The following is a 21,561-nucleotide window of genomic DNA, read 5'->3' on the forward strand; positions in this document are numbered from 1 at the left end:
TAGATTACAACTCAGGAAAAACTTTGTAACTGTAAGAACAGTAGGACAATGGAACAGACTGCCTCAGGAGGTCGTGGAAACGACTTCACTGGAGGCTTTCAAAAGGAGTCTGGACAGCCATCTGTCTTGTATGGTTTAGACACAACAAATCCTGCATCCTGGCAGGGGGTTAGACTAGATGACCTTTGCGATCCCTTCTAACACTATGTTTCTGTGATAAACATCCAAGAAGGAAAAAATTAGTATAGCTCTGCTTGCAGAATTGATGGATATAATGGAATGGGCAGAAAAGACCCTTATCTTCCCTAATGTGATACACATAAAAAGAGAGCTGAATCAGAAAGTAGACTGGCTCAGCAGACACATAGTCAACAAATCAAAAAGGTACCTGAACCAGCAAGTTTTCAATCTGAACTCAAAGATGTTGTTTCCCCTTGGTTGATCTGTTTGTAAGTTGCAAAAACATCAAAGAGCTGAAATACTTTATACAGGAAATAGATCCCAAGCCCCTGGGAACAGATGCCCTTTTGCATAAGTGGCCACAAGGTCTGCTATATGCAGTCCCACTCTTCCCTCTTATTGGGCAAGTAATCCAAAAATTAAGCAGGAACAAGCAAAGGAGATTATGATAACTCCACTCTCTGATCTGATAAAGCTGAAACTGGAATCACCATTACAGCTGCTACCCAGACCAGACATTCCTTTCCAAGACTCTCTTCAAGGAAAGTGTTACCAGCACTAGACCTATCTTCCAAAGTGATCACGACTTTGCTCATATCCAGGTAAATCTCCACAATAAAATCCTATTCCTTCATCTGGACCAAGTTCAGCTTTTGGTGTCAGGATCACAATGCTAATTGGAATTCCAGCTATCCTGGACTTTCTCCAAAAAGGTGTGGATAAAGGTCTTCAGCTTCGCCCATTCCAATCTTCCCTAAATGAGACCTACCACTGGTGTTGAAGGCTGAAGGCCCTAACTACTCACCCTTAAGAGATTCTGACTTCTATATCATTTTTTATCCCTCCATCAAAACTAATTTTCTGGTCATCATCACATCTACTAGCCACGGTTCAGAGCTGGAGGTTCTGCATGTTCTGTGATGACAAGGTGGTACTACGAACTCTGGAGTTGTTTCTTCCCAAGGCAAACCGTCCTTTCTACACCTCACAGGAGAATATCTTTCCGTCCTTCTGCCCAAAGCCACAGCACCTGTCTGAGAAGCTGTGGCACACTTGTGATGTCAGAAGAGCACCAAAAATCTACCTCAAATGTGCACAGTCTGCAAGGAGGTCAGGCACCCTGTTTTTCTCCTTTCCTCTGAAATGTCAAGGGCTCAGAGTCTCAAGGCTATCTCTTGGTAGACTGGTCAGATTATGCCGTGTTGAGGCTCACAAAGTGTCAGGCACTCCTGTTCCAGAAGGAATCAGGGCATCCTCCACGACATCCAGTTGGGCACCTCATGGGCCAAACAAGCATGTGCCTCCACTGCAGAGATGTGCAGAGTAGCCACATAGTCGTTGGTTAACAACTTTATCAAACATTACAAAGTGGACTTTCTGTCCTCCACAGAAGGCAGGAAGATGCTCCAGGCAGTGGTCCAGTAGTGGCCTTGCCTTTTGGACAGTTTTCAAGGGAATGTCTATCAATCTTTGTTTACCTTTTCTTGTTCCTCCCTACTTGTGTTCACTGCTCGCTACTTCTGGCGCGTAGCAGAATTGTAAGAGGCAGTGGGCTACAGAATGGAAAATTTTTTACCCAATAATTTCCTTTCAGTTAGCAGTGTCTCCCACGATTCTACCCACTCTGGATGGCTTTCTGCCTGGGGGGGGTCAGCATTTTATTTGGCCTATCTGCCATTCAGAGAATTGGCTTGGTGTACATAATCAATGAGTTGGACATTGATGTTACATTAATAAATAATTTCCTTTATGAGTTTTTCACACAGCTAGGGAATGACTCATCTGATGGCAAGTGTGACCAATGTGAGTCATGCTGGATCTTTCAAATGCCTCTGCAGAGAAAGGACAGCAGCCCATGTGTAACAGAATTGTAGGAGATGCTTCTAGCAGAAAGGAAATGATCAGATAAGAAAATTTCCATTCCTGTGTCCCAGCAGGAAAGGCTATTTTCAGAAATTGAGTGAAACGCTCCCCTCTCTAAGACAGTTCACTAAGTTAGAGTATACTACGGTTTGGAATAGATTCAATTCAGCTACATCTCACAGATCCTTGATTATTCACAGGGTGAGTTATCACTCAGCCTTGAGGCAAATACTTCTCAAATGTGCCTCCACAATTCCATCCACTATAGGATTATTCCAGCAAGGTTTCTTCACGTCGCCTTTATTAATTAATTGATGCTCAAAAAAATCCATCAAAACAACTAACCTCCCAAATGAAGAAACAAAAACACATTAGGGTAGCATTGTGGAAACTCAGCTTGGTGCTAAATGTCTTTACCAAGCCTCTCTTTGAGCTCCTGTTGACCACTTAGTGTTTAAATTAGAATCCTCATTTGTGCTATGCAGGGCTGCACCTTCCATTTTGACAAAGTGGTCCATCACCCAGACAAGAAATGATCTCTCCCTTTCATAGACACATCTTGTCCTTCCAATATTCTGCCCTAAGCCACTGCACCAGAGGGAAAAGCAATGTCATATTTTGGAACTAGTCTCATCAAGATAAATCCATTCAGGAGATCTACAGCACATTTATTAGTTTTACCTGTTACTGTTACTGGCTGTCAAGAAAAACAGAATCTTTAATTACTAAATGGCAAAAATACTATATCAAATAAGCTTAATGCAATTAGGCACCTTTTTTTTTTTAAGTAACATAGCTGTTATACTGAGGTTTCACTGCTGCAAAAATACAAGTGCTACAAAAACCCTAATGTTGGAATTGTGACCCGGGATATGATGGAAAAAGAGAAATTTGTTGTCTAATAATTTTTCTTTTCCAGCTATCCATGATTGCCATTCCATCCCTCCCTTGACATGCATTTGTAATTACTTTAGACCTTTATGTCTTCTTTGCTCTGTACATGGATATCTCAGAAAAAGTTAGTTGAATGGTTCAATATAGTTAATCAAAGTCCTCAGAATGCATTTCAGCTTTGGAAGTAATCTAATGTGGGCTGTTCCCAGAAGGGGACACTAAGCCTCCTTGCTGTGACCAATAGGTCTCATCTGTCTCCTGCAGCTTCAGAACAAAGCAAAACCCGTAGTTGGAATGGTAAGCCTGGGTATTTGGATAAGAACCATCAGGTAACACACTTCTCTGTCTAATGCAATACATTTAAAAAAGCGGGCACCTGTAAATCTTTGAGAGTTCTGCACCTTGTAGATTACTCTTCAGTATACCACAGGGAACTTTGGTTTCCCAGAGAACAGGTTCTAGGTCTTTTGTTCATTTGAATTTTGCTACTACTGCAAATGATGTTTCAAGCATCAGTAAATCAGAAATGTAGTCAGACAAGCGGAAAAAGTGCTTTCCCTTAGTATGTGTTGTCATATTCTCAGGTACCCAAGTCTGTTACAACTCTAAACCAATCACACAAATGTTAGGCCAATGTCTGACCATCAGTATTGTCACACAATACCACAAGTTAATTTTACAGATACTATTTTACATGTGTCTCAAAGACACGTTTAAAGACATTAATTTAATTAGTCTCAAAAATACCTCCTCACAGTAGTTAAATACAATATTGTTCCCACTTTGTAGATGGGTGAATTTGAGGCTCAGATTAATGAATTGATTTGCTTATGGTCACACAGTGAATCAATGGCATAGATTTAAAATAGAATTTAGATGTTCTGTTTCCCTTCTCTAAACAGTAGACAAGATTGCCTCTGCTACCTGTTAGGTATCAGAATGCTAGCATTTTCAATGCATTTTACACAGGTAAATAACTACACAAAATTCAAATCAGCAGAGGCCCAGCATCTTTAACCTATTTCTTTAATAATTATAAAAATGTATTTTCAGATTCTAAGGTATGCAAATCATTAATCATAGAACTTAGTTTTAAATTAGTGCTTTCCAGAGCAGATTTTTTTATGAAGTTGTTACTCTTTCAGTTGATTGATCATATTTAAATACAAATATGTGTGTGTGTGTGTGTGTGTATATATGTGTGTGTATATATATATATATATATATATATATATATATATATATATATATATAAAATTCTGAAATCAACTCTTTCTTTATCTGTGCTATTTGGAAATCTTTCGTCTGAACCATGGCATAAATAATATAAACATTGCCCATAGCAGAAAGAATAAAAATATGAATGGTGCTATGTACTACATCTGACTTGAAATAAGGTAGAAGGAAATCACACAGCTTATATCATTGTCATGATGAAACCCTGGTTATGGATGTGTGTATGGCCCTCACAATTAGAGCAAATGAATATTTGAGTTTTCAATTTGCTGGTGGTTTAGAAAAAATCTAAAAAAAATTGAGCTCAGATTGAACCCAAACCAAAAATTGCAAATAAATATATATAATATATAAATATATAATCAAAAAATTGACAAACATTAATTTTGAACAAAATGCTTCATTTTTCTTTCAGGCATTTTTTAACTCAAAAGCAAAGGAAGTGATTCACAGAACAGCAGGGTGGGCAGAGGTGGTGATAGTGCATTTTTTAAAATAAATAATTTATTCACAAACAAATGTCTACCCCTAATTATTCATGAATTTGCCATTAATTTGCTGAATAGTTTTGGCTAAATTTATTTTGGGATTTAAGTACCATTCAGAAAATGACTGAACGGGGACTTGGCAGTGGTGGTTTCTTTTAACCTGTAGCCCAGTGGTTAGGGCACTCATCTGAGACCCTGTGTTCATCCCTCTCTCTCCCCGATGTGGAGAAGGGATTTGAACTTGGGTCTCCCATGTTGGAGGAAAGTGCCCTACCAACTGGGCTTTGAGGAATTTTGGTGCAAATCTTTCCCTTGAAGCCATTTTACTTTGTATCCAGAGTTAGTCATTAGAGCATTGACTAAATACAATCTTTAAAAAAAATAAAAAATTGTCTGGTTTGTTTTATAACTTTTTTTCTTTTATAAATGTTTCGTAACCACTGGAGTGGGGAGAGGGAGATGAACAGTGTTTTTATTCTTTTATTCTTTTATTCATCTGCAAATTTGACACCATCAGCTCAGGATTAAACAAAGACTGTGAATGGCTTGCCAACTACAAAACCAGTTTCTCCTCCCTTGGTTTTCACACCTCAGCTGCTAGAAGAGAGCCTCATCCTCCCTGACTGAACTAACCTCGTTATCTCTAGCCTGCCTCTTGCTTGCTTATATATACCTGCCCCTGGAGATTTCCACTACATGCATCCGACGAAGTGGGTATTCACCCACGAAAGCTCATGCTCCAAAACGTCTGTTAGTCTCTAAGGTGCCACAAGACTCTTTGCTGCTTTTACAGATCCAGACTAACACGGCTACCCCTCTGATACTATTCTTTTATAAGTGATTTAAATGCTTTAAAATGGGTCACCATTAGTACCGCAAAAGAAAAACAATGTACCGTATTGTTCCGAGTATAGGCCGCTCCTGATTATAAGCCGCACCCTTAAAGTTTGGTGCTATTTTAAAAAAATTAAATTTTTAACTTTTTTTAACTTAAAGAAAATTTCAGCCGCGGCCGGGACTCAGAGGGCTCTAGGCTGCCCGCTGCGGCGGGGAGCCCAGAGCTCTTTAAATCCCAGCCGCGGCGGGGAATCAGAGCGCTCTGGGCTGCCCGCTGCGGCGGGGAGCCCAGAGCCCTTTAAATCCCAGCCGCGGCCGGGACTCAGAGGGCTCTAGGCTGCCCGCTGCGGCGGGGAGCCCAGAGCCTTTTAAATCCCAGCCGCGGCGGGGAATCAGAGGGCTCTGGGCTGTCTGCCGCGGCGGGGAGCCCAGAGCGCTTTCAATCCCAGCCGCGACGGGGAATCAGAGGGCTCTGGGCTGTCTGCCGCGGCGGGGAGCCCAGAGCCCTTTAAATCCCAGCCGCGGCGGGGAATCAGAGGGCTCTGGGCTGTCTGCCGCGGCGGGGAGCCCAGAGCCCTTTAAATCCCAGCCGCGGCGGGGAATCAGAGGGCTCTGGGCTGTCTGCCGCGGCGGGGAGCCCAGAGCCCTTTAAATCCCAGCCGCGGCGGGGAATCAGAGGGCTCTGGGCTGTCTGCCGCGGCGGGGAGCCCAGAGCCCTTTAAATCCCAGCCGCGGCGGGGAAACAGAGCGCTCTGGGCTGCCCGCCGCGGCGGGGAGCCCAGAGCGCTTTCAATCCCAGCCGCGGCGGGGAATCAGAGCGCTCTGGGCTGTCTGCCGCGGCGGGGAGCCCAGAGCCCTTTAAATCCCAGTCACGGCCGGGTCTCAGAGGGCTCTAGGCTGCCCGCTGCGGCGGGGAGCCCAGAGCTCTTTCAATCCCCGCCGCGGCGGGGATTTAAAGGGCTCTGGGCTCCCCGCCGCAGCGGGCAACCCAGAGCGCTCTGAGTCCCCGCCGCGGCTGGGATTTGAAGGGCTCTGGGCTCCCCGCCGCGGCGGGCACCCCCGCGCCCTCTGCGCCCCCGCCGCGGCTGGGATTAATCGGGCTCTGGGCTCCCCGCCGCGGCGGGCAGCCCAGAGCCCTCTGAGTCCCCGCCGCGGCTGGGATTTAAAGGGCTCTGGGCTCCCCGCCGCGGTGGGCAGCCCAGAGCCCTCTGAGTCCCCGCCGCGGCTGGGATTTAAAGGGCTCTGGGCTCCCTGCCACGGCGGGCAACCCAGAGCGCTCTGAGTCCCGGCCGCGGCTGGGATGTGAAGGGCTCTGGGCTCCCCGCCGCGGCGGGCAGCCCAGAGCCCTCTGAGTCCCCGCCGCGGCGGGCAGCCCAGAGCCCTCTGAGTCCCCGCCGCGGCTGGGATTTAAAAGGCTCTGGGCTCCCCGCCGCGGCTGGGATTGAAAGGGCTCTGGGCTCCCCGCCGCGGCGGGCAGCCCAGAGCACTCTGAGTCCCGGCCGCGGCTGGGATTTAAAAGGCTCTGGGCTCCCCGCCACGGCGGGCAGCCCAGAGCGCTCTGATTCCCCGCCGCGGCTGGGATTTAAAAGGCTCTGGGCTCCCCGCCGCGGCGGGCAGCCCAGAGCCCTCTGATTCCCCGCCGCGGCTGGGATTTAAAGCGCTCTGGGCTCCCCGCCGCCACGGGCAGCCCAGAGCGCTCTGATTCCCGGCCGCGGCTGGGATTTTAAGTATTTTTATTGTTTTTTTTTTTAAGTTCCTGATTATAGGCCGCACCCCTAATTTAAAGACTTAAATTAGGGGAAAAAAGTACGGCCTATACTCGGGACAATACGGTAAAATTGTCACAGAAAAAAATAGAGGAATTACCCATTCAACTCCCATTAATTGTATGGCTAAATCCTTCAGTTAGCTTAGAAAACCTCATGTAGCCCAAAAAATAAAGCTAAGCACATCAAATTAGTATGACATAAATATAATATTCTAAATACATCTGACAAAATTGTGCTAAAGCAACCTTACAAATTCTACTCACACACTAGCCTGGGATGAGTACATTTTGGGCTGGTAGGGAAAGTATCATTATTGTTTACATTATCAGAACAGAAAGGGCAAACAGATTTTGTGCCTGGGTTGGTAATTATTTTCTAACTGTTTGTAAAGCTCCTTTACAGAATTTAGATTTAAAACTCAAGCCTTCATCAGATCATTTAACCAGTCCATTATTGTGAATAAAATATACATAAATATTCATAAAAGCCTGGATTCCCATCTCTGAAGACCTGTGCCTGCTTAGAGAAACACCTTTCTGGAATGCACAGCAACAGTCTGGAGCAGCTGCTTTGACAAAAACTCTTCATTTAAAATGTAGCAGTACTAAGGTGCTGTAATTTCACTGAATTTATTTTCTAATTTTGCTGAACGGATCACTGGCCCATATGCCTCAGTGGCAACGTAGATCCATCCTCCATTTGGAATTATGCACCCATTTCACAGCATCTGGCCAAGTAAGAGAATAGGGTCTCAGCCAATCTGACCTGGGGGGAAATTCCTTCCCAACCCCAAATATGGTGATCAGTTAGACCCTGAACATGTGGACAAGACATACCTGGGAAAGAATTCTCTGTAGTAACTCAGAGCCCTCTCCACCTAGTGTCCCGTCTCCAGCAGTTGGGGATTTTTGCTACTAGCAGTCACTGCTGGACCACATGCCATTGTAGGAAATCCCATCATACCATCACCTCCTTAAAATTATCAAGCTCAGTCTTGAAGCTGGTTACATTTTTTGACCCAACTGCTACCCTTGGAAGGCTATTCCAGAACTTCACTCCTCTGATGGTTAGAAACCTTCATCTAATTTTGAGCCTAAACTTCTTGATGGCTAGTTTATAACCATTTGTTCTTGTGTCTACATTGGCTCTTAACTTAAACTCCTCTCTCTCTCTCTCTCTCTGGTATTTTCCCTCTGATGTATTTATAGAGAGCAATCATATCTCCCAGCTTTCTTTTGGTTAGGCTAAACAAGTCAAGCTCTTTGAGTCTCCTCTCATAAGGTAGGTTTTCCATTCCTCGGATCATCCTAGTTGCCCTTCTCTGCATCTGTTCCAGTTTGAATTCATCTTTCTTAAATATGGGAGACCGGAATTGCATACAATATTACAGATGAGGTCTCACCAGTGCCTTTTTATAATGGTACTAACACTATTGCAAATACCTCGCCTGATGCATCCTAGTACTGCATTAGCCTTTTTCATGGCCACGTTGCATTGACGGCTTATAGTCATCCTGTGATCAACCAATACACCCAGGTCTTTCTCCTCTTACGTTGCTTCCAATTGATAAAGTCCCCAGTTTATAGCAAAAATTCCTGTTAATCCCTAAATGCATGACCTTGCACTTTGCACTATTAAATTTCATTCCATTTCTATTACTCTAGTTTACAAGGTCATCAAGATCTTCTTGTATGATATTCTGGTCCTCCTCTGTAGTGGCTATACATCCCAACTTCACATCACTGCAGATTTTATTAGTGCACTCTCACTTTTTGGGCCAAAGTCAGTAATAAAAATGTTAAATAAGTTTGGTCCCAAAACCGATCCTTGAGGAACTCCACTAGTAACCTCCCTCCAGGCTGAAAGTTCACCTTTCAGTATGACCTATTGTAGTCACCCCTTTAACCACCTTTCAATTCTCATATATCCCCATCTTCTCCAATTTAACTAATAATTTCCCATGTGGAACTGTATCAAATGCCCTATTAAAATCCAGGTAGATTAGATCTAATGCATTTCTTTTGTCTAAAAAATCAGTTGTCTTCCCAAAGAAGAAGATCAGGTTGGTCTGGCACAATCTACCTTCTTGTATTTTATCCTGATTACCATTCGCCTTTGTCCTTAACTACTTTCTTTTTCAAAATTTGTTTGACCTTGCATACAATTAAGGTCAAACTAACAGGCCTGTAGTTTCCTGGATCCTTTTATTTCCCTTTCTTAACAATAAGAACTATCATAGGCACCAACTCAATGGGCATTCTGGGGCTAGAGCCCCCATGGGAAAAAAAATGGGTGCTCAGCACCCACCAGCAGGCCCACCAATCAGCTTCTCCCTCTTCCCCCCCAGCACTTTCCACCTACCAGTTGGCCCTGCCAATAAGCTCCTCCTCCTCCCTCCCAGTGCCCACACCCACCATGATCAGCTGTTCATTGGTGGGCAGGAGACACTGGGAGGCAGGGGCGGGGCATGCTCAGGGGAAGGGGCAGAACAGGGTGGGAAGAGGTGGTGTGGGGACAGGAAGAGGCAGGTGGGGGTGGGGCCTTTGGAAAAGGGGTAGAGAGGGGGCAGGGCCTGCGCCAGGGTGGGGGTCAAGCCCCCCTCTCCCTCTCCCTTCCCAGAAAATGACAAAGTCGGTGCCTGTGGGAACTATATTAGCAATTCTCCAATCATAGGGTATGACCCCTGAATTTACAGATTCATTAATATCATTTCTATTGGGCTTGTGATTTCATGTGCTAGTCCCTTTAATATTCTTGGATGGCGCTTATCTGATTTGGTTAAGCCCTATTAAGCTGTTTGAGTTTGACTTACAACTCACACATGGTAATTTCTACCTGCATATACTCATTCCCATTAGCCACCCTGCCTCTACCTCTAAGCTATTCATCAGCCTTATTAAAAACTGAGGCAAAGTATATGTTTAGGTGTCAGGTCGTGCCTAGATTATCTTTAATCTCCACTCCATCCTCAGTGCTTAGCAGTACCACTTCTTCTTTCCTTGTTTTATTTATTTATGTATTTATGTATGTATTTATTTATTTATGTAGCTATAGAACCTCTTAATTCCCTTTGCAATATCCAACGCTGCTTGGCTTTTGACAGTTCTCATTTTATCCCTACACTTTCTGACTTCCAAGAGGTAGCTTTCCTTGCTGATCCCCCCATCTTCCATTTCTTGCAGGCTTTCTGCTTTTTCTTAATCACCTCTTTGAGATGCTTGCTCATCCAGTTTAGTCTGCAAACCTTCCTTACGAATTTTTCCCTTTGTTTGGGATGAAGGCTTCAGATAGCTTCTGCAACTTTGACTTAAAGTAATTCCAGGCCTCCTCCACATTCACATCCTTGAGTTCTTCAGTCCAATCCACTTCCCTAATTAATCCCCTTAATTTATTAAAGTTAGCTCTTTTGAAATCAAGAGCTCTTCTTGCAGATCTATTTTTAAACTGAATTAACTCAGGATCACTTGAACCAAGGCTGTCCTCTACAACCAGTTCTTCTATGAGGTCCTCACTACTCACTAATACCAAATCTAAAATGACATAGCCTCTTATTGGTTCAGCAGCTATCTGGTGAAGAAATCTGTCAGTTACTACATCCAGGAAAATCTGGGCCCTACTATACTTGGTAATACTTGTCCTCCAATCTATATTTGGGAAATTTAAGTCTCCCATAATCACACAATTTCCAGTAGTATTTAGTTAATTAAAAACATTAAAGAGGTCTCTGTCCATAACCAAATCAAATCCTGGTGGTCTGTAATACACCTCAAGCACTATATTGGGGATCCTCTGGTAGCTTTCTTCCCCAAAGTGATTTTGGCCCAAATAGACTCTATCTTGTCCATTCTATCACTTATAATTTCTTTACATAATTTTCTTGCATCCGATGAAGTGGGTATTCACCCACGAAAGCTCATGCTGCAAAACGTCTGTTAGTCTATAAGGTGCCACAGGATTCTTTGCTGCTTTTACAGATCCAGACTAACACGGCTACCCCTCTGATAATTTCTTTACAGTCTACAGTCTACTCAACTTTCTTTCTTTCTTTCTTTCTTTCTTTCAACAGCCCATACCTTTCAATACTGTAGTCCAATCATGGCTACTATTCCACCATGTTTCTGTTATTCCTATAATATCTAGTTCCTCCAGTTTGTTACTGAGGCTCCTTGTATTGGTGTACAAATATCTTAACTGTTGCTGTTTGAGTTTGCCCCACATTCCACGCCCGATTGGGTACAGTCATTCTACTGCCGTGTCACCTACCTGTCATCTTACCAGACCTCTATTTTACCATAAATGTATTGTGGACCCATTTCCCTACATGTTTCCCCCATTTCAGATAATGTGAGAATAATCCTCATGTTTTTTCTTCCTAAACTGTTACTAAATCCCATCTTTAAATACTACAAATAATGTAAAAAATATTTTAATAAAAGTATAGAAAATTAAATACTAGTTTTGCATACCAAGTGGGCTTAATGTTCTAGGTGTGCGTTTACAGATCTGTTACACAGTTAACTTTACATCCATATTTAACAAATGACATTACTCAGTTTCATGGGGTCACTGCGTCAAAATGTCTGTGTTAGGACTTTAATTTATTTCCTGAGGTTCCTTTTAGTGGGCAGAAAGAGTGGTGCATTGGATTGATTTACTGTCTATAATCCACCATGTGGATTTTAAGGCTTGGAACTGATTCTGTGATTTAAATTTAAAACCTAGAAGAATTCAACTGTACTTCAGTAGCAAGCTGAACAAGACTGGGGATCTCGTAACTCAAATGTTGGGAGGATGATTCTATTGCAGAGGTAACGTTCTATAATTTCAAGCAGCTTTGACTGTAACATTTACTAAGCATTCCATTCCACCCACTGGTTTATCCACACAGTTCCTATTTACTTCAGTGGTAGCTGTGGATGCATATCTGAGGGCAGAATTTGTGTGGTGTGATAGACCCAGGCCAGTTGAGAACAGCAGAGTAGTAGAAGGGAGATATACTGGCCACTGGATACGCAGTTTTCTGTTTCCTGAGTTACCAGAGCAGGGGCTGCTCCAGACTAATGAGAACACCTGACTCCAATTAACTTGCTAAGAGTCAGGTGAGGCTGTTAAGTACCTGACTCTAATTAAGGTCCCTCTGATGCTATAAAAGGGTTCACTTCAGTCAGGCCAAAGGGAGCCAGGGAGCCAGAGGAGAGGAAGTGTGTGCGAGGAACTGGGAGAAAGAGGTGTGCAAGAAGCTGAGAGTGAGTAGGCTTACTGCTGCAGGACTGAGAAGTACAAGCGTTATCAGACATCTGGAGGAAGGTCTGGTGGTGAGGCCAAAGATGGTGGGAGGAGGCCATGGGGAAGTAGCCCAGGGAGTTGTAGCTGTCGTGCAACTGTACCAGGAGGCACTCTAGACAGCTGCAGTCCACAGGGCCCTGGGCTGGAACCTGGAGTAGAGGGTGGGCCCGGGTTCCCCCCAAACCTCCCAACTCCTGATCAAACACAGGAAGAATTGACCTGGACTGTGGCTTCTACCAGAGGGAAATGTCTCTGGGCTGTTTCCTGACCCACGGGGTGAAACTGTGAGGTGAGCAAATCCGCCAATAAGCGCAGGACCCACCAAGGGAGAGGAGGAACTTTGTCACAGTGGTTAACATCACTTTGTGATGCAGCCGCATGAACTATCTACCTGGATGTCAAGTATTGCCTTTAAGAGATGCTGACATGATAGTGTACAAATTAAGAGTTAAACTATTTAAAAGACCCTCTACCATTTTCAGATGGGTCTCAGGGCAGTTTTGTAACAAGATTACATAATTTTCTTTGCTCTGCTATAAATTAAAGCACGTATATCAAAGCTGATCTTTGTTATGGGACTGCTGACTCTGGGATAGGCAGGCACCGGGTGTAAATTTCAATAGCTGACTAAAAGTGCAGAGGAAAATGAGCGAGTAATGAGAGAAGAGCAGCCAGTTCTTTAATTGAATTAAAAGCCGAGTGACACCAAAGCAGACACCTGTCCAATTACAGACAGGCCAAGGTGTTTACCATTGCTGTACAAGCGATTTGAAGATGACAGCAATCTTTCCGCCCACAGATTAACATAATGAAGGAGAACAGATTACAGCGGATGCTGGCCAAATAGCTAGGTTGGCAGCTGAGGAAAAAAGTAGTTTATTGAAGTATGTAAATAAAAACTGCACTTTCCGTTGCCTACCTATTTAGTTCATCTGCTTCCTTGTTGCTGGCAAAATAGTGGACATGTTATGTGTAAAGGAAAAGAGTGAATTTCTCTGTATAAGCCTTTACTAAAAAAAAATGAACAAGATTTACAAAGAATGATTTTTAGAAGCCCACTGTTCTTCACATCCCTGTCAGATGATTCAATATGTAAAATCTAATGCAGCGCAGATACAGCATGTAATATTTTTGCATTTTGTAAAATAAATAAATAAAAATTCCTCCAGTGCTTTGGGCATCTTTCTGGATGTACTGTTGCTGCGGGTGGTGCCTGAAGCCATTGGAGACCCCACAGAATGTCTCCCAACAAAAAATTCAAGGAGTATTAACTCACTATCTCATAAGGAGAATAAGCTATGGCTGCTAAATGTAAAATACAACTAAATTGCATCCAAAAGCACAGCAGAATACAATGTGAAAAGGCACTTGATGTATAACAAAATATCCCCTACCACACTTCTCACAGCAGAGAACATGCAAATGTCACATTTGGATACATTGGTTCATGCACCTATTTATTGGCTCAAGGTAATTCAAACTGTGTGGTTTTACTTTCCTCTTCGTCCTTCCCCTCTCCCTCCTGCCCCCCACACTAGGTATGTGTCAATGTTAAGTATTAATGCAAAATGCATTAGTGCTTAGCAGAGCGATTCCCTGGAGATGCTGGTGCCAAATAGTTTAATACAGATGCCTGCATTCCTGCATTACACGGGATGCTAAAACTTTAAAAACCTCAATAATGCCTACTTTATGCTTATTCAATGTGCTTTCAAATTGCTGTCTTCCATCATCGAAAGATTACAGGCAAAGTTTGTTGGTACTGCTGCTGATCCTGCTCTGCCTTCAGTGTATCTGCTGTAGCATTTACATTAGATTCAGAGGTGTCAGTGCAGCTTTCCATTATCAACTGATGATTAGCAGAATCAAGAACTATGATCATAGAGGGAGGGTATTGATCTTTCACCATTTTTACTCTTAAATGGAACTACATTGACTGGAGTTACCCCTGATTTATACTGGGGTAAGGGAGTAGAATCAGGCCCTCAAAGAGATAAATTGAAAGATTTTGGCATCTGCGAGCTTTCATGATTTTTCAGTCAAGTATAAGAATAAACCAAGCATCTCCATTTCAGTGAAAGATTGGTCTGGAAAACTGTAGCATCTGCAAGCTTCTTTGCAAATACTAGGAGAATACATCACTTTGGATTGTCACTTGTGTACCTCAAAGAAAAACTGCACCAACTTTGACATTTACTGTGATGTCCTGCACAAGAAGAAGGGACATTTTCTGCATTGACTGTTAATGGTAGGGACTGCTACCTACATCCACCTCCAAGTGCACACATCACGCCAAAGGGGGCAGGAGGTGAAGGAGGCAGCATCATGACACTGCACTGAGGGGATCTTAGGGCAAGCTCTTTACCTCTGCATTTTCCAATTAAATATAATTTTGTAGCTTTCAATAGAAAGTTATTTCCCAAGCTGCTTATGAAAAAGTACAGCTTTTTATCGCCCCAGTGCAGGACAGTGCCTAAATAGCACAATTTGGCACCTAAGGTGGAATTCTACACTTGGAAGCCAGTGTATACATAGTGGACATCAGAATATGATGCACATTGAAAGTCGGCAAGAGTCTGCTTTCATTTTTTATTATTTTTTTCTGAAGTTTCACTTCACATTATTTTATTATTTCACCTGCTTTGAAATGGGAACTGCTAATGCTTTGACAGATTTCTTGAACGTTTGTACACTTTCACTGTGGTACTTCTATATTTTCCAATTTAATATAACTGTGAGATTTCCTACGCTAATACTCCTCACTGAATCGTAACACCTATCCCTACATTTTTTTGAGTACTAGGATGACCTTTTTTTTTTTCCAGGAGTGCATCCAGGAGTGAAATCAAATTGGTATCACTCATGGCTGATTTATAACAGAATTCTATCCACCTCTCTTCACTAACACCAATAAGTCCTGAAAAAGCACAAGTATACAAATCTTTCCTTGTTGAATCCTTGGGTGCTGTGTCAATTGGGTTCCGTTACTGTGGTGGTGTATTAACATGGGGATTATACGATGCCACTGAAGTAATGGAACTCAGATGATTTGTTTCATATGGTACCAGGAGCTTGATATCTTGGATTAAAATGGGAAGCTTTTTAGAACAGTGTTAATGCCTGAGAGGAAGATCTCTTTAGTTTTATACCAGACTTTAGACATTTTTTGGGAAAAACAAAACTTATAAGTAAAACAATTTGGTGGGGAAGGGATGAAGAAAAGCTGAGTCAATAGTTATATGTATTTAAGCTGCTGAAATCTTGAAATAACTTCTAGTTTACAAAGAATAACTGGAAGATTTCAGCGGCACAATATTAGCCTATTGTTCTGAACAAAACATGATTTATTTTTAAAAAGCAGAAACTATTCCAAACCATGGGGAACTAGAAATGCAAGTTTTAATGCTTTGTCCTTTCCTCCTGTACTACTGTAAGTATATTATTTTATGTAAATATTGCTGGACAATGTAATTATAGCATTGTGACTGTATATGTACATACATGGGACCGAATAGTGTACATATGCAACATTAATTTCTTCTGTTGTAGGCATGTTGACAGGCTTGCAACCCTTCGCAAACTATGGTGTAACCCTAACTGCTTGCACTTTGGCTGGCTGTACTGAGAGCTCACATGCATTGAACATCTCCACTCCACAAGAAGGTAAAGTAATTTCAAAGGTCTTGACTTCCACATTTCAGTCATGAATAATAAAATAGGAGAAGAGCTAAATGCTGCAAAGCCATTTGCTGGAAAACCCCAACCTAATTTGATGACAAAGTGCATTGCCAGAGCATAATTGCTCCATTTTTGGGGGGGTGCGAAAATGAATCAAACTCCATACCCTTTAATGACATGCATCTTTAATAGCTGTAATGCAGATTAATGGGCTTTTTAATTGCTGTTACATTGTTCATGCAAGAGCCTTGTCATTAATATGAAGCATCTGAAAGATTAATGAAAGCTTCCTCATTTTACTATGGCTCAGAAGTAAATCTAGAGACAGTCTGACTAAAAAGAATTGATTGTATGGCACAGTATGAAATTGAGAATCAAACGGTTGATTTCCATGGTCTCTTTTAACTGCTAAACACTAGCATAGGCAACAATTATTTTAGTATGATGGAACCTCCGAATGCCAATTTAGCTATTTATTAATCACTGCTCAATTTTCTGCTTCTTTTCTTAACTCTTACACATTTTTTGTTGTACTTGGAACTTAAAAGTTGCAAGCATAAATTAAGGTTTCTTAAGCTTGCATTAAGATCTAGAGCTGGAAGAAGGAAAATATATTACAGTTCTGGCTTTAGAGACCAGCTCAATAACTACTGTGCATCAATTACTGGAGGAACTGTTCCCAAAAGATCTGAAGCATATGTAACTCCTATCTCACTTAAACATACGATCCAGGTCCAATTCATCTCTCAGTTACATCAGCCTAAAGCTGAAGTAATCCACTTGAAATCAGCAGTTACTCCAGATTTACATCAGTATAATTTGACCCTTATGTGTAAAACAATATTTCGTCTTCCATGAGGTGAAACAATTTCAAAACTCATCTTAAAAAAATATTCCCATCTGGTGTGTGGTGTGTTTTTTAAGAAGCAAATATAGGCTCCTCTTTTTTCTATTCATCTTTTTTTTTTAATTAGTTAAATAAAGAAATAGTGATACAGTGCTAACATGGAACTAAGACTTCAGCACAAGTTGATGTAAATTAGAGGCAAACTAGAAAAATCAAAACCGCACTACTTCTAATGTGTTAAAATTAGACATGGTTCTCATCCACAAAGTTTGGATCAGCTGTAAACTTATGCCAAAGCCCCAACTCTTTGTAGGGATGGGTGAATTAGTGTGGGGAAAAAAATAACCCTTTACCTCTCTGGACTCACGTGCTTTTCTAGAACCAGGTTTTAGCTAAAAGGTCAGTTTTCAAAATGGAGAGAGGTAAATAGTAGTGTCTCCCAGAGATCTGTACTGGGACCAGTGCGGTTCTGCGTATTCATAAATCATGTCAAAAAAGAGGTAAACAAACATGTGGCAAATTTTTCAGACTATACAAAATTATTCAAGATAGGTCAGGGCCGGCTCTAAGTTTTTTGCCACTCCAAGAAAAAAGAAGAGCACCCCGCCCCCCCTCAGAGCACCGCACCAGCCCCCGACCCCCCGAGCACCACACCATCCAAAGCCCTGCCCCCCAAGTGCCACGCCGTCCGGAGCCCCATCCCCCTCAGAGCACTGCGCCGCACCAAGGCCCTGCCCCCCTGAGCGCCATTCCATGCCCCCACCCTCTCTCCGAGCACCGCGCTTCCCCAAGCCCCCGCCCCCTCCAAGCGCCACACCAGCCCCCGCCCCCCCCGCACCGCCAAAGCCCCACCCCCCCACGTGCTGCGCCACCCGAAGCCCCGCTCCCCGAGTGCTGCGCCACCAAAACAAACAAAAAAACCCCTCCAGCGCTGCCCCGACGAACCAAAAAAAACCCCCAAAAAACCCGAGCACTGCCCTGCCCCAAGGTGCAGCCCCAAGCACGTGCTTGGTTGGCTGGTGCCTGGAGCCAGCCCTGAGTTAGGTCCAAAGCAGACTATGAGGAGTTACTAAGGCCTGGTCTACACTGGGGATGGTGGTGGGGATCAATCTAAGTTATGCAACTTCAGCTATGTGAAGCTCAACTTACCGCGGTGACTTCCCCGTCGACTCTGCCTGCGCCTCTCGCAAGCTGGAGTAAAGGAGTCAATGGGAGAGGGGTTGGGGGTCGATTTATCACGTCTAGACTAGATGCAATAAATTGATCCCCGCTGGATCGAACGCTGCCTGCCGATCCAGCCAGTAGTGAAGATATACCCTAAGGGATCTCACAAAACTGGGTGACTGGGCAAACAAAATGTCAGATGAAATTCAATGTTGATAAATGCAGAGTAATGCACATTGGAAAACATAATCCCAACTATACATACAAAATGATGGGGTCTAAATTAGTTGTTCCCATTCAAGAAAGAGCTCTTGGAGTCATTGTGGATAGTTCTCTGAAAACATCTACTGAACATGCAGTGGCAGTCAAAAAAGCTAACAGAATGCCAAGACCCATTAGGAAGGGATAGATAATAAGCCAGAAAATATCATAATGCCCCTATATAAATCCATGGTACTCCCACACCTTGAATACTGTTTGCCCCATTTCAAAGAAGATATATTAGAATTGGAAAAGGTACAGAGAAGAGCAACAAAAATGATTAGGGGGATGGAACAGTTTCCATATGAAGAGAGATTACAAAGACTTGTAATTTTCGTCGAAAAAAGACTATTACGAGGGGATATGATGGATATCTATAAAACGATGAATGGTGTGCAGAAAGTGAATAAGGATGTGTTATTTACCTCTTCACATAACACAAGAACCGGGAGTCACACAATGAAATTAATAGGCAGCAGGTTTAAAACAAGCATAAGGAAATCCTACTACTTTGAGTAGTGTCCCTATAGGTGTGCTTCCGTCCCTGTACTGCTGATCAGAGAACTTTGATAGCCGTGTTGGTTAGGCCCACACATGCACTGTCTCTCCTAATGCCCTGCCACAAGGCTAACCAGCGCACACAGGCTAATCCCCCTCAGTTCCTTCTAAACTGCCCTGGGCTAGAGACAGAGCCATTAGCAGTCTGTTTCGATAATTAGCTTCTTTAGCATTTTTAGCACTTAATCTCTTCAGTTTTAGTTGGAGCCTTTTCCTCTGTATCTCTCTTCCAAAACAAAAAGCAAACAAACAAAACTTTATTTTCCCCCTTCTTTTGTCGGGGACCCCTTTCCCCAGCAAGGTATACCCGGCTCAGCAGGCTTCAAGAAGTGCCTTCTCTGCCAAGTTTTGCCCACCAGGGACGGGGGATGGATAGTTCAGTGGTTTGAGCATTGGCCTGCTAAACCCAGGGTTGTGCGTTCAATCCTTCAGGGGGCCATTTGGGGCAAAAATCTGTCTGGGGATTAGTCCTGCTTTGAGCAGGGTTTGGACTAGATGACCTCCTGAGGTCCCTTCCAACCCTGATATTCTATGAGTGTAGAGTAGTTCCTCCCTCCATCAGTTTCGGAGGGAGGCAATGCACCCTCATATATGTCTGTTATCAAGAGGCTCCTTGGGTATACCCCCAATCTTCCCCCCCCCCCACTGGCATATGACCAACCATGGGCACCACCACTGGGCTCTATTCCACTGCCCCAGTGGCCATACTGGGATACCTGGGTGCATATCACCCCCACACTTCTCAGGCTTCCAGCCTCACTCATAAGCCCTTGAGACATTCCCCTTCGGCTATGGCATCCAGAACCTCAAAACCTTCAGAAGAGATCATGGAGGAATATGAGGGTGGAGTTGAAGAAGAAGTTACTCTGAAGTTACATCTCTTTCTCCCAGGGGCAGCTCTAGACATTTCACCGCCCCAAGCAGGGCGGCATGCCGCAGTGGGCGCTCTGCCGGTCACCTGTCCCGTGGCTCTGGTGGCCCTCCTACAGGCATGCCTGCGGGAGGTCCACCGGAGCCCTGCCTGTCGCCCTCCCAGGGACCGGCATAGCACCCCCCCGCGGCATGCCGCCTCAAGCACGCGCTTGGCGTGCTGGGGTCTGGAGCCGCCCCTGCTTCCTCCTCTCCAAATGAGGCATTCATGCCCTGCCACCATCCTTAGATGATGATTTCCAGCTCTCCCAGGGCTTGGCAAAAAAAGTTGCAGACACACTGCAGATACCCTTGGAGGAAGTCAAGGACATTCATTACAAACTCCTTGACGTTCCACACTCTTTCTCAACCTCCAGAATAGCTTTCCCCATCAATGAGGACCTGCAACACTATATGACAAACCTCAGCATCAGTGAGGCCTACTTGTAAATGGGCCAATAAAAAATATTACATCCTGTCTGGGGAGTTGGAATTTCTCTTCTCTCACCCTTCCCCCAACTCCATTCTTATGGATGTGGCAAACTCCCAGTCCCGTCAAAACCAAATGAGATCCACTCCCTATGATAGGGATTGGAAATGCTTGGACATCTTTGGGCCGAATGCCAACTCTTCAGCCACATTGCAGTTTCGAATCACAAACTATCAAGCCTTAACAGCGAAGTATGATTATGTCAATTATTCAAAACTCAACAGCTTTATTGATCATCTCCCAGAGTCACAGTGCAACCAATTCTGAGCTATCATCCAGGAAGGGCAGCTAGTAGCCAAAACAACTCTCCAGTCAGCCCTCGATGCAGCCAATACAGTGGCCCAGTCCATCTCCATGACGGTGGTCATGCGATGTATGCCATGGTTACACCTTTCAGGTTTCTCTAAAGGGGTGCAGACAACTGTTGAAGACCTTCCCTTTGAAGGCACTAAGTTGTTTGCAGAGAATACTGATGTGTCTCTCCATACCTTTAAAGATTTCAGGGCCATTCTCTACTTATTAGGAATCTATATACCTGGACAAAAAACAATATTTAGTCCACAGCCCCAACATAAAGCCCGTACCTCCTGATACCAGATTCAATGCTTTTATGAACCTCAGAGAAATAAATCTAGGTTCTCCGGACGCAAACTGTCAGGTCCACAGCCTTCCAGGTTGCAACCGTCTACCTTAAGATATCAATTTTGACATGTTAGTTGAGGTGCTGACAGACCACTCCCCTCATCTGCTACAGCTAACCCATTCTACCAATTAAGCTACTACCTTGCCATGTTCCGCAGGACCTGGGAATGCATAACATTGGACCAATGGGTCTTGGAAATCATTCAAAATGGGTATTCCATCCACTTTGCCTCCCTCCATCATTACTCTTCCCGTCCTTCAGGGACTCTTCTCATGAGAGTTTACTACAAAAAGAGAGAGATTGCCTCTTCCAGTTAGGAACCATAGAACCAGTACCTCAACATCTATGAGGCAAAGGTTTTTAGTCTTGTTATTTCCTAAAACCCCAGAGGAAGGGAGATTGAGAGCTATGCTGGACCTCAGAGCACTCAACAAGTTTGTCAAAGCTCAAAAATTCTA

The 21,561-nt window shown here is 43.6% G+C and overlaps 1 protein-coding gene across 1 annotated transcript in view; it reads left to right on the forward strand.

Annotated features, from left to right (window-relative positions):
• USH2A (usherin) overlaps positions 1 to 21,561 on the forward strand; it is a 624,012-nt gene that overhangs the window by 283,009 nt on the left and 319,442 nt on the right. The window contains exon 32 of the mRNA XM_045011456.1: positions 16,103 to 16,216. Coding sequence (XP_044867391.1) covers positions 16,103 to 16,216 — 114 coding nt within the window. The remainder of the gene's footprint in view (positions 1 to 16,102; positions 16,217 to 21,561) is intronic.

This window comes from Mauremys mutica, chromosome 3, assembly GCF_020497125.1.
Source record: "Mauremys mutica isolate MM-2020 ecotype Southern chromosome 3, ASM2049712v1, whole genome shotgun sequence".
NCBI lineage: Eukaryota > Metazoa > Chordata > Testudines > Geoemydidae > Mauremys > Mauremys mutica.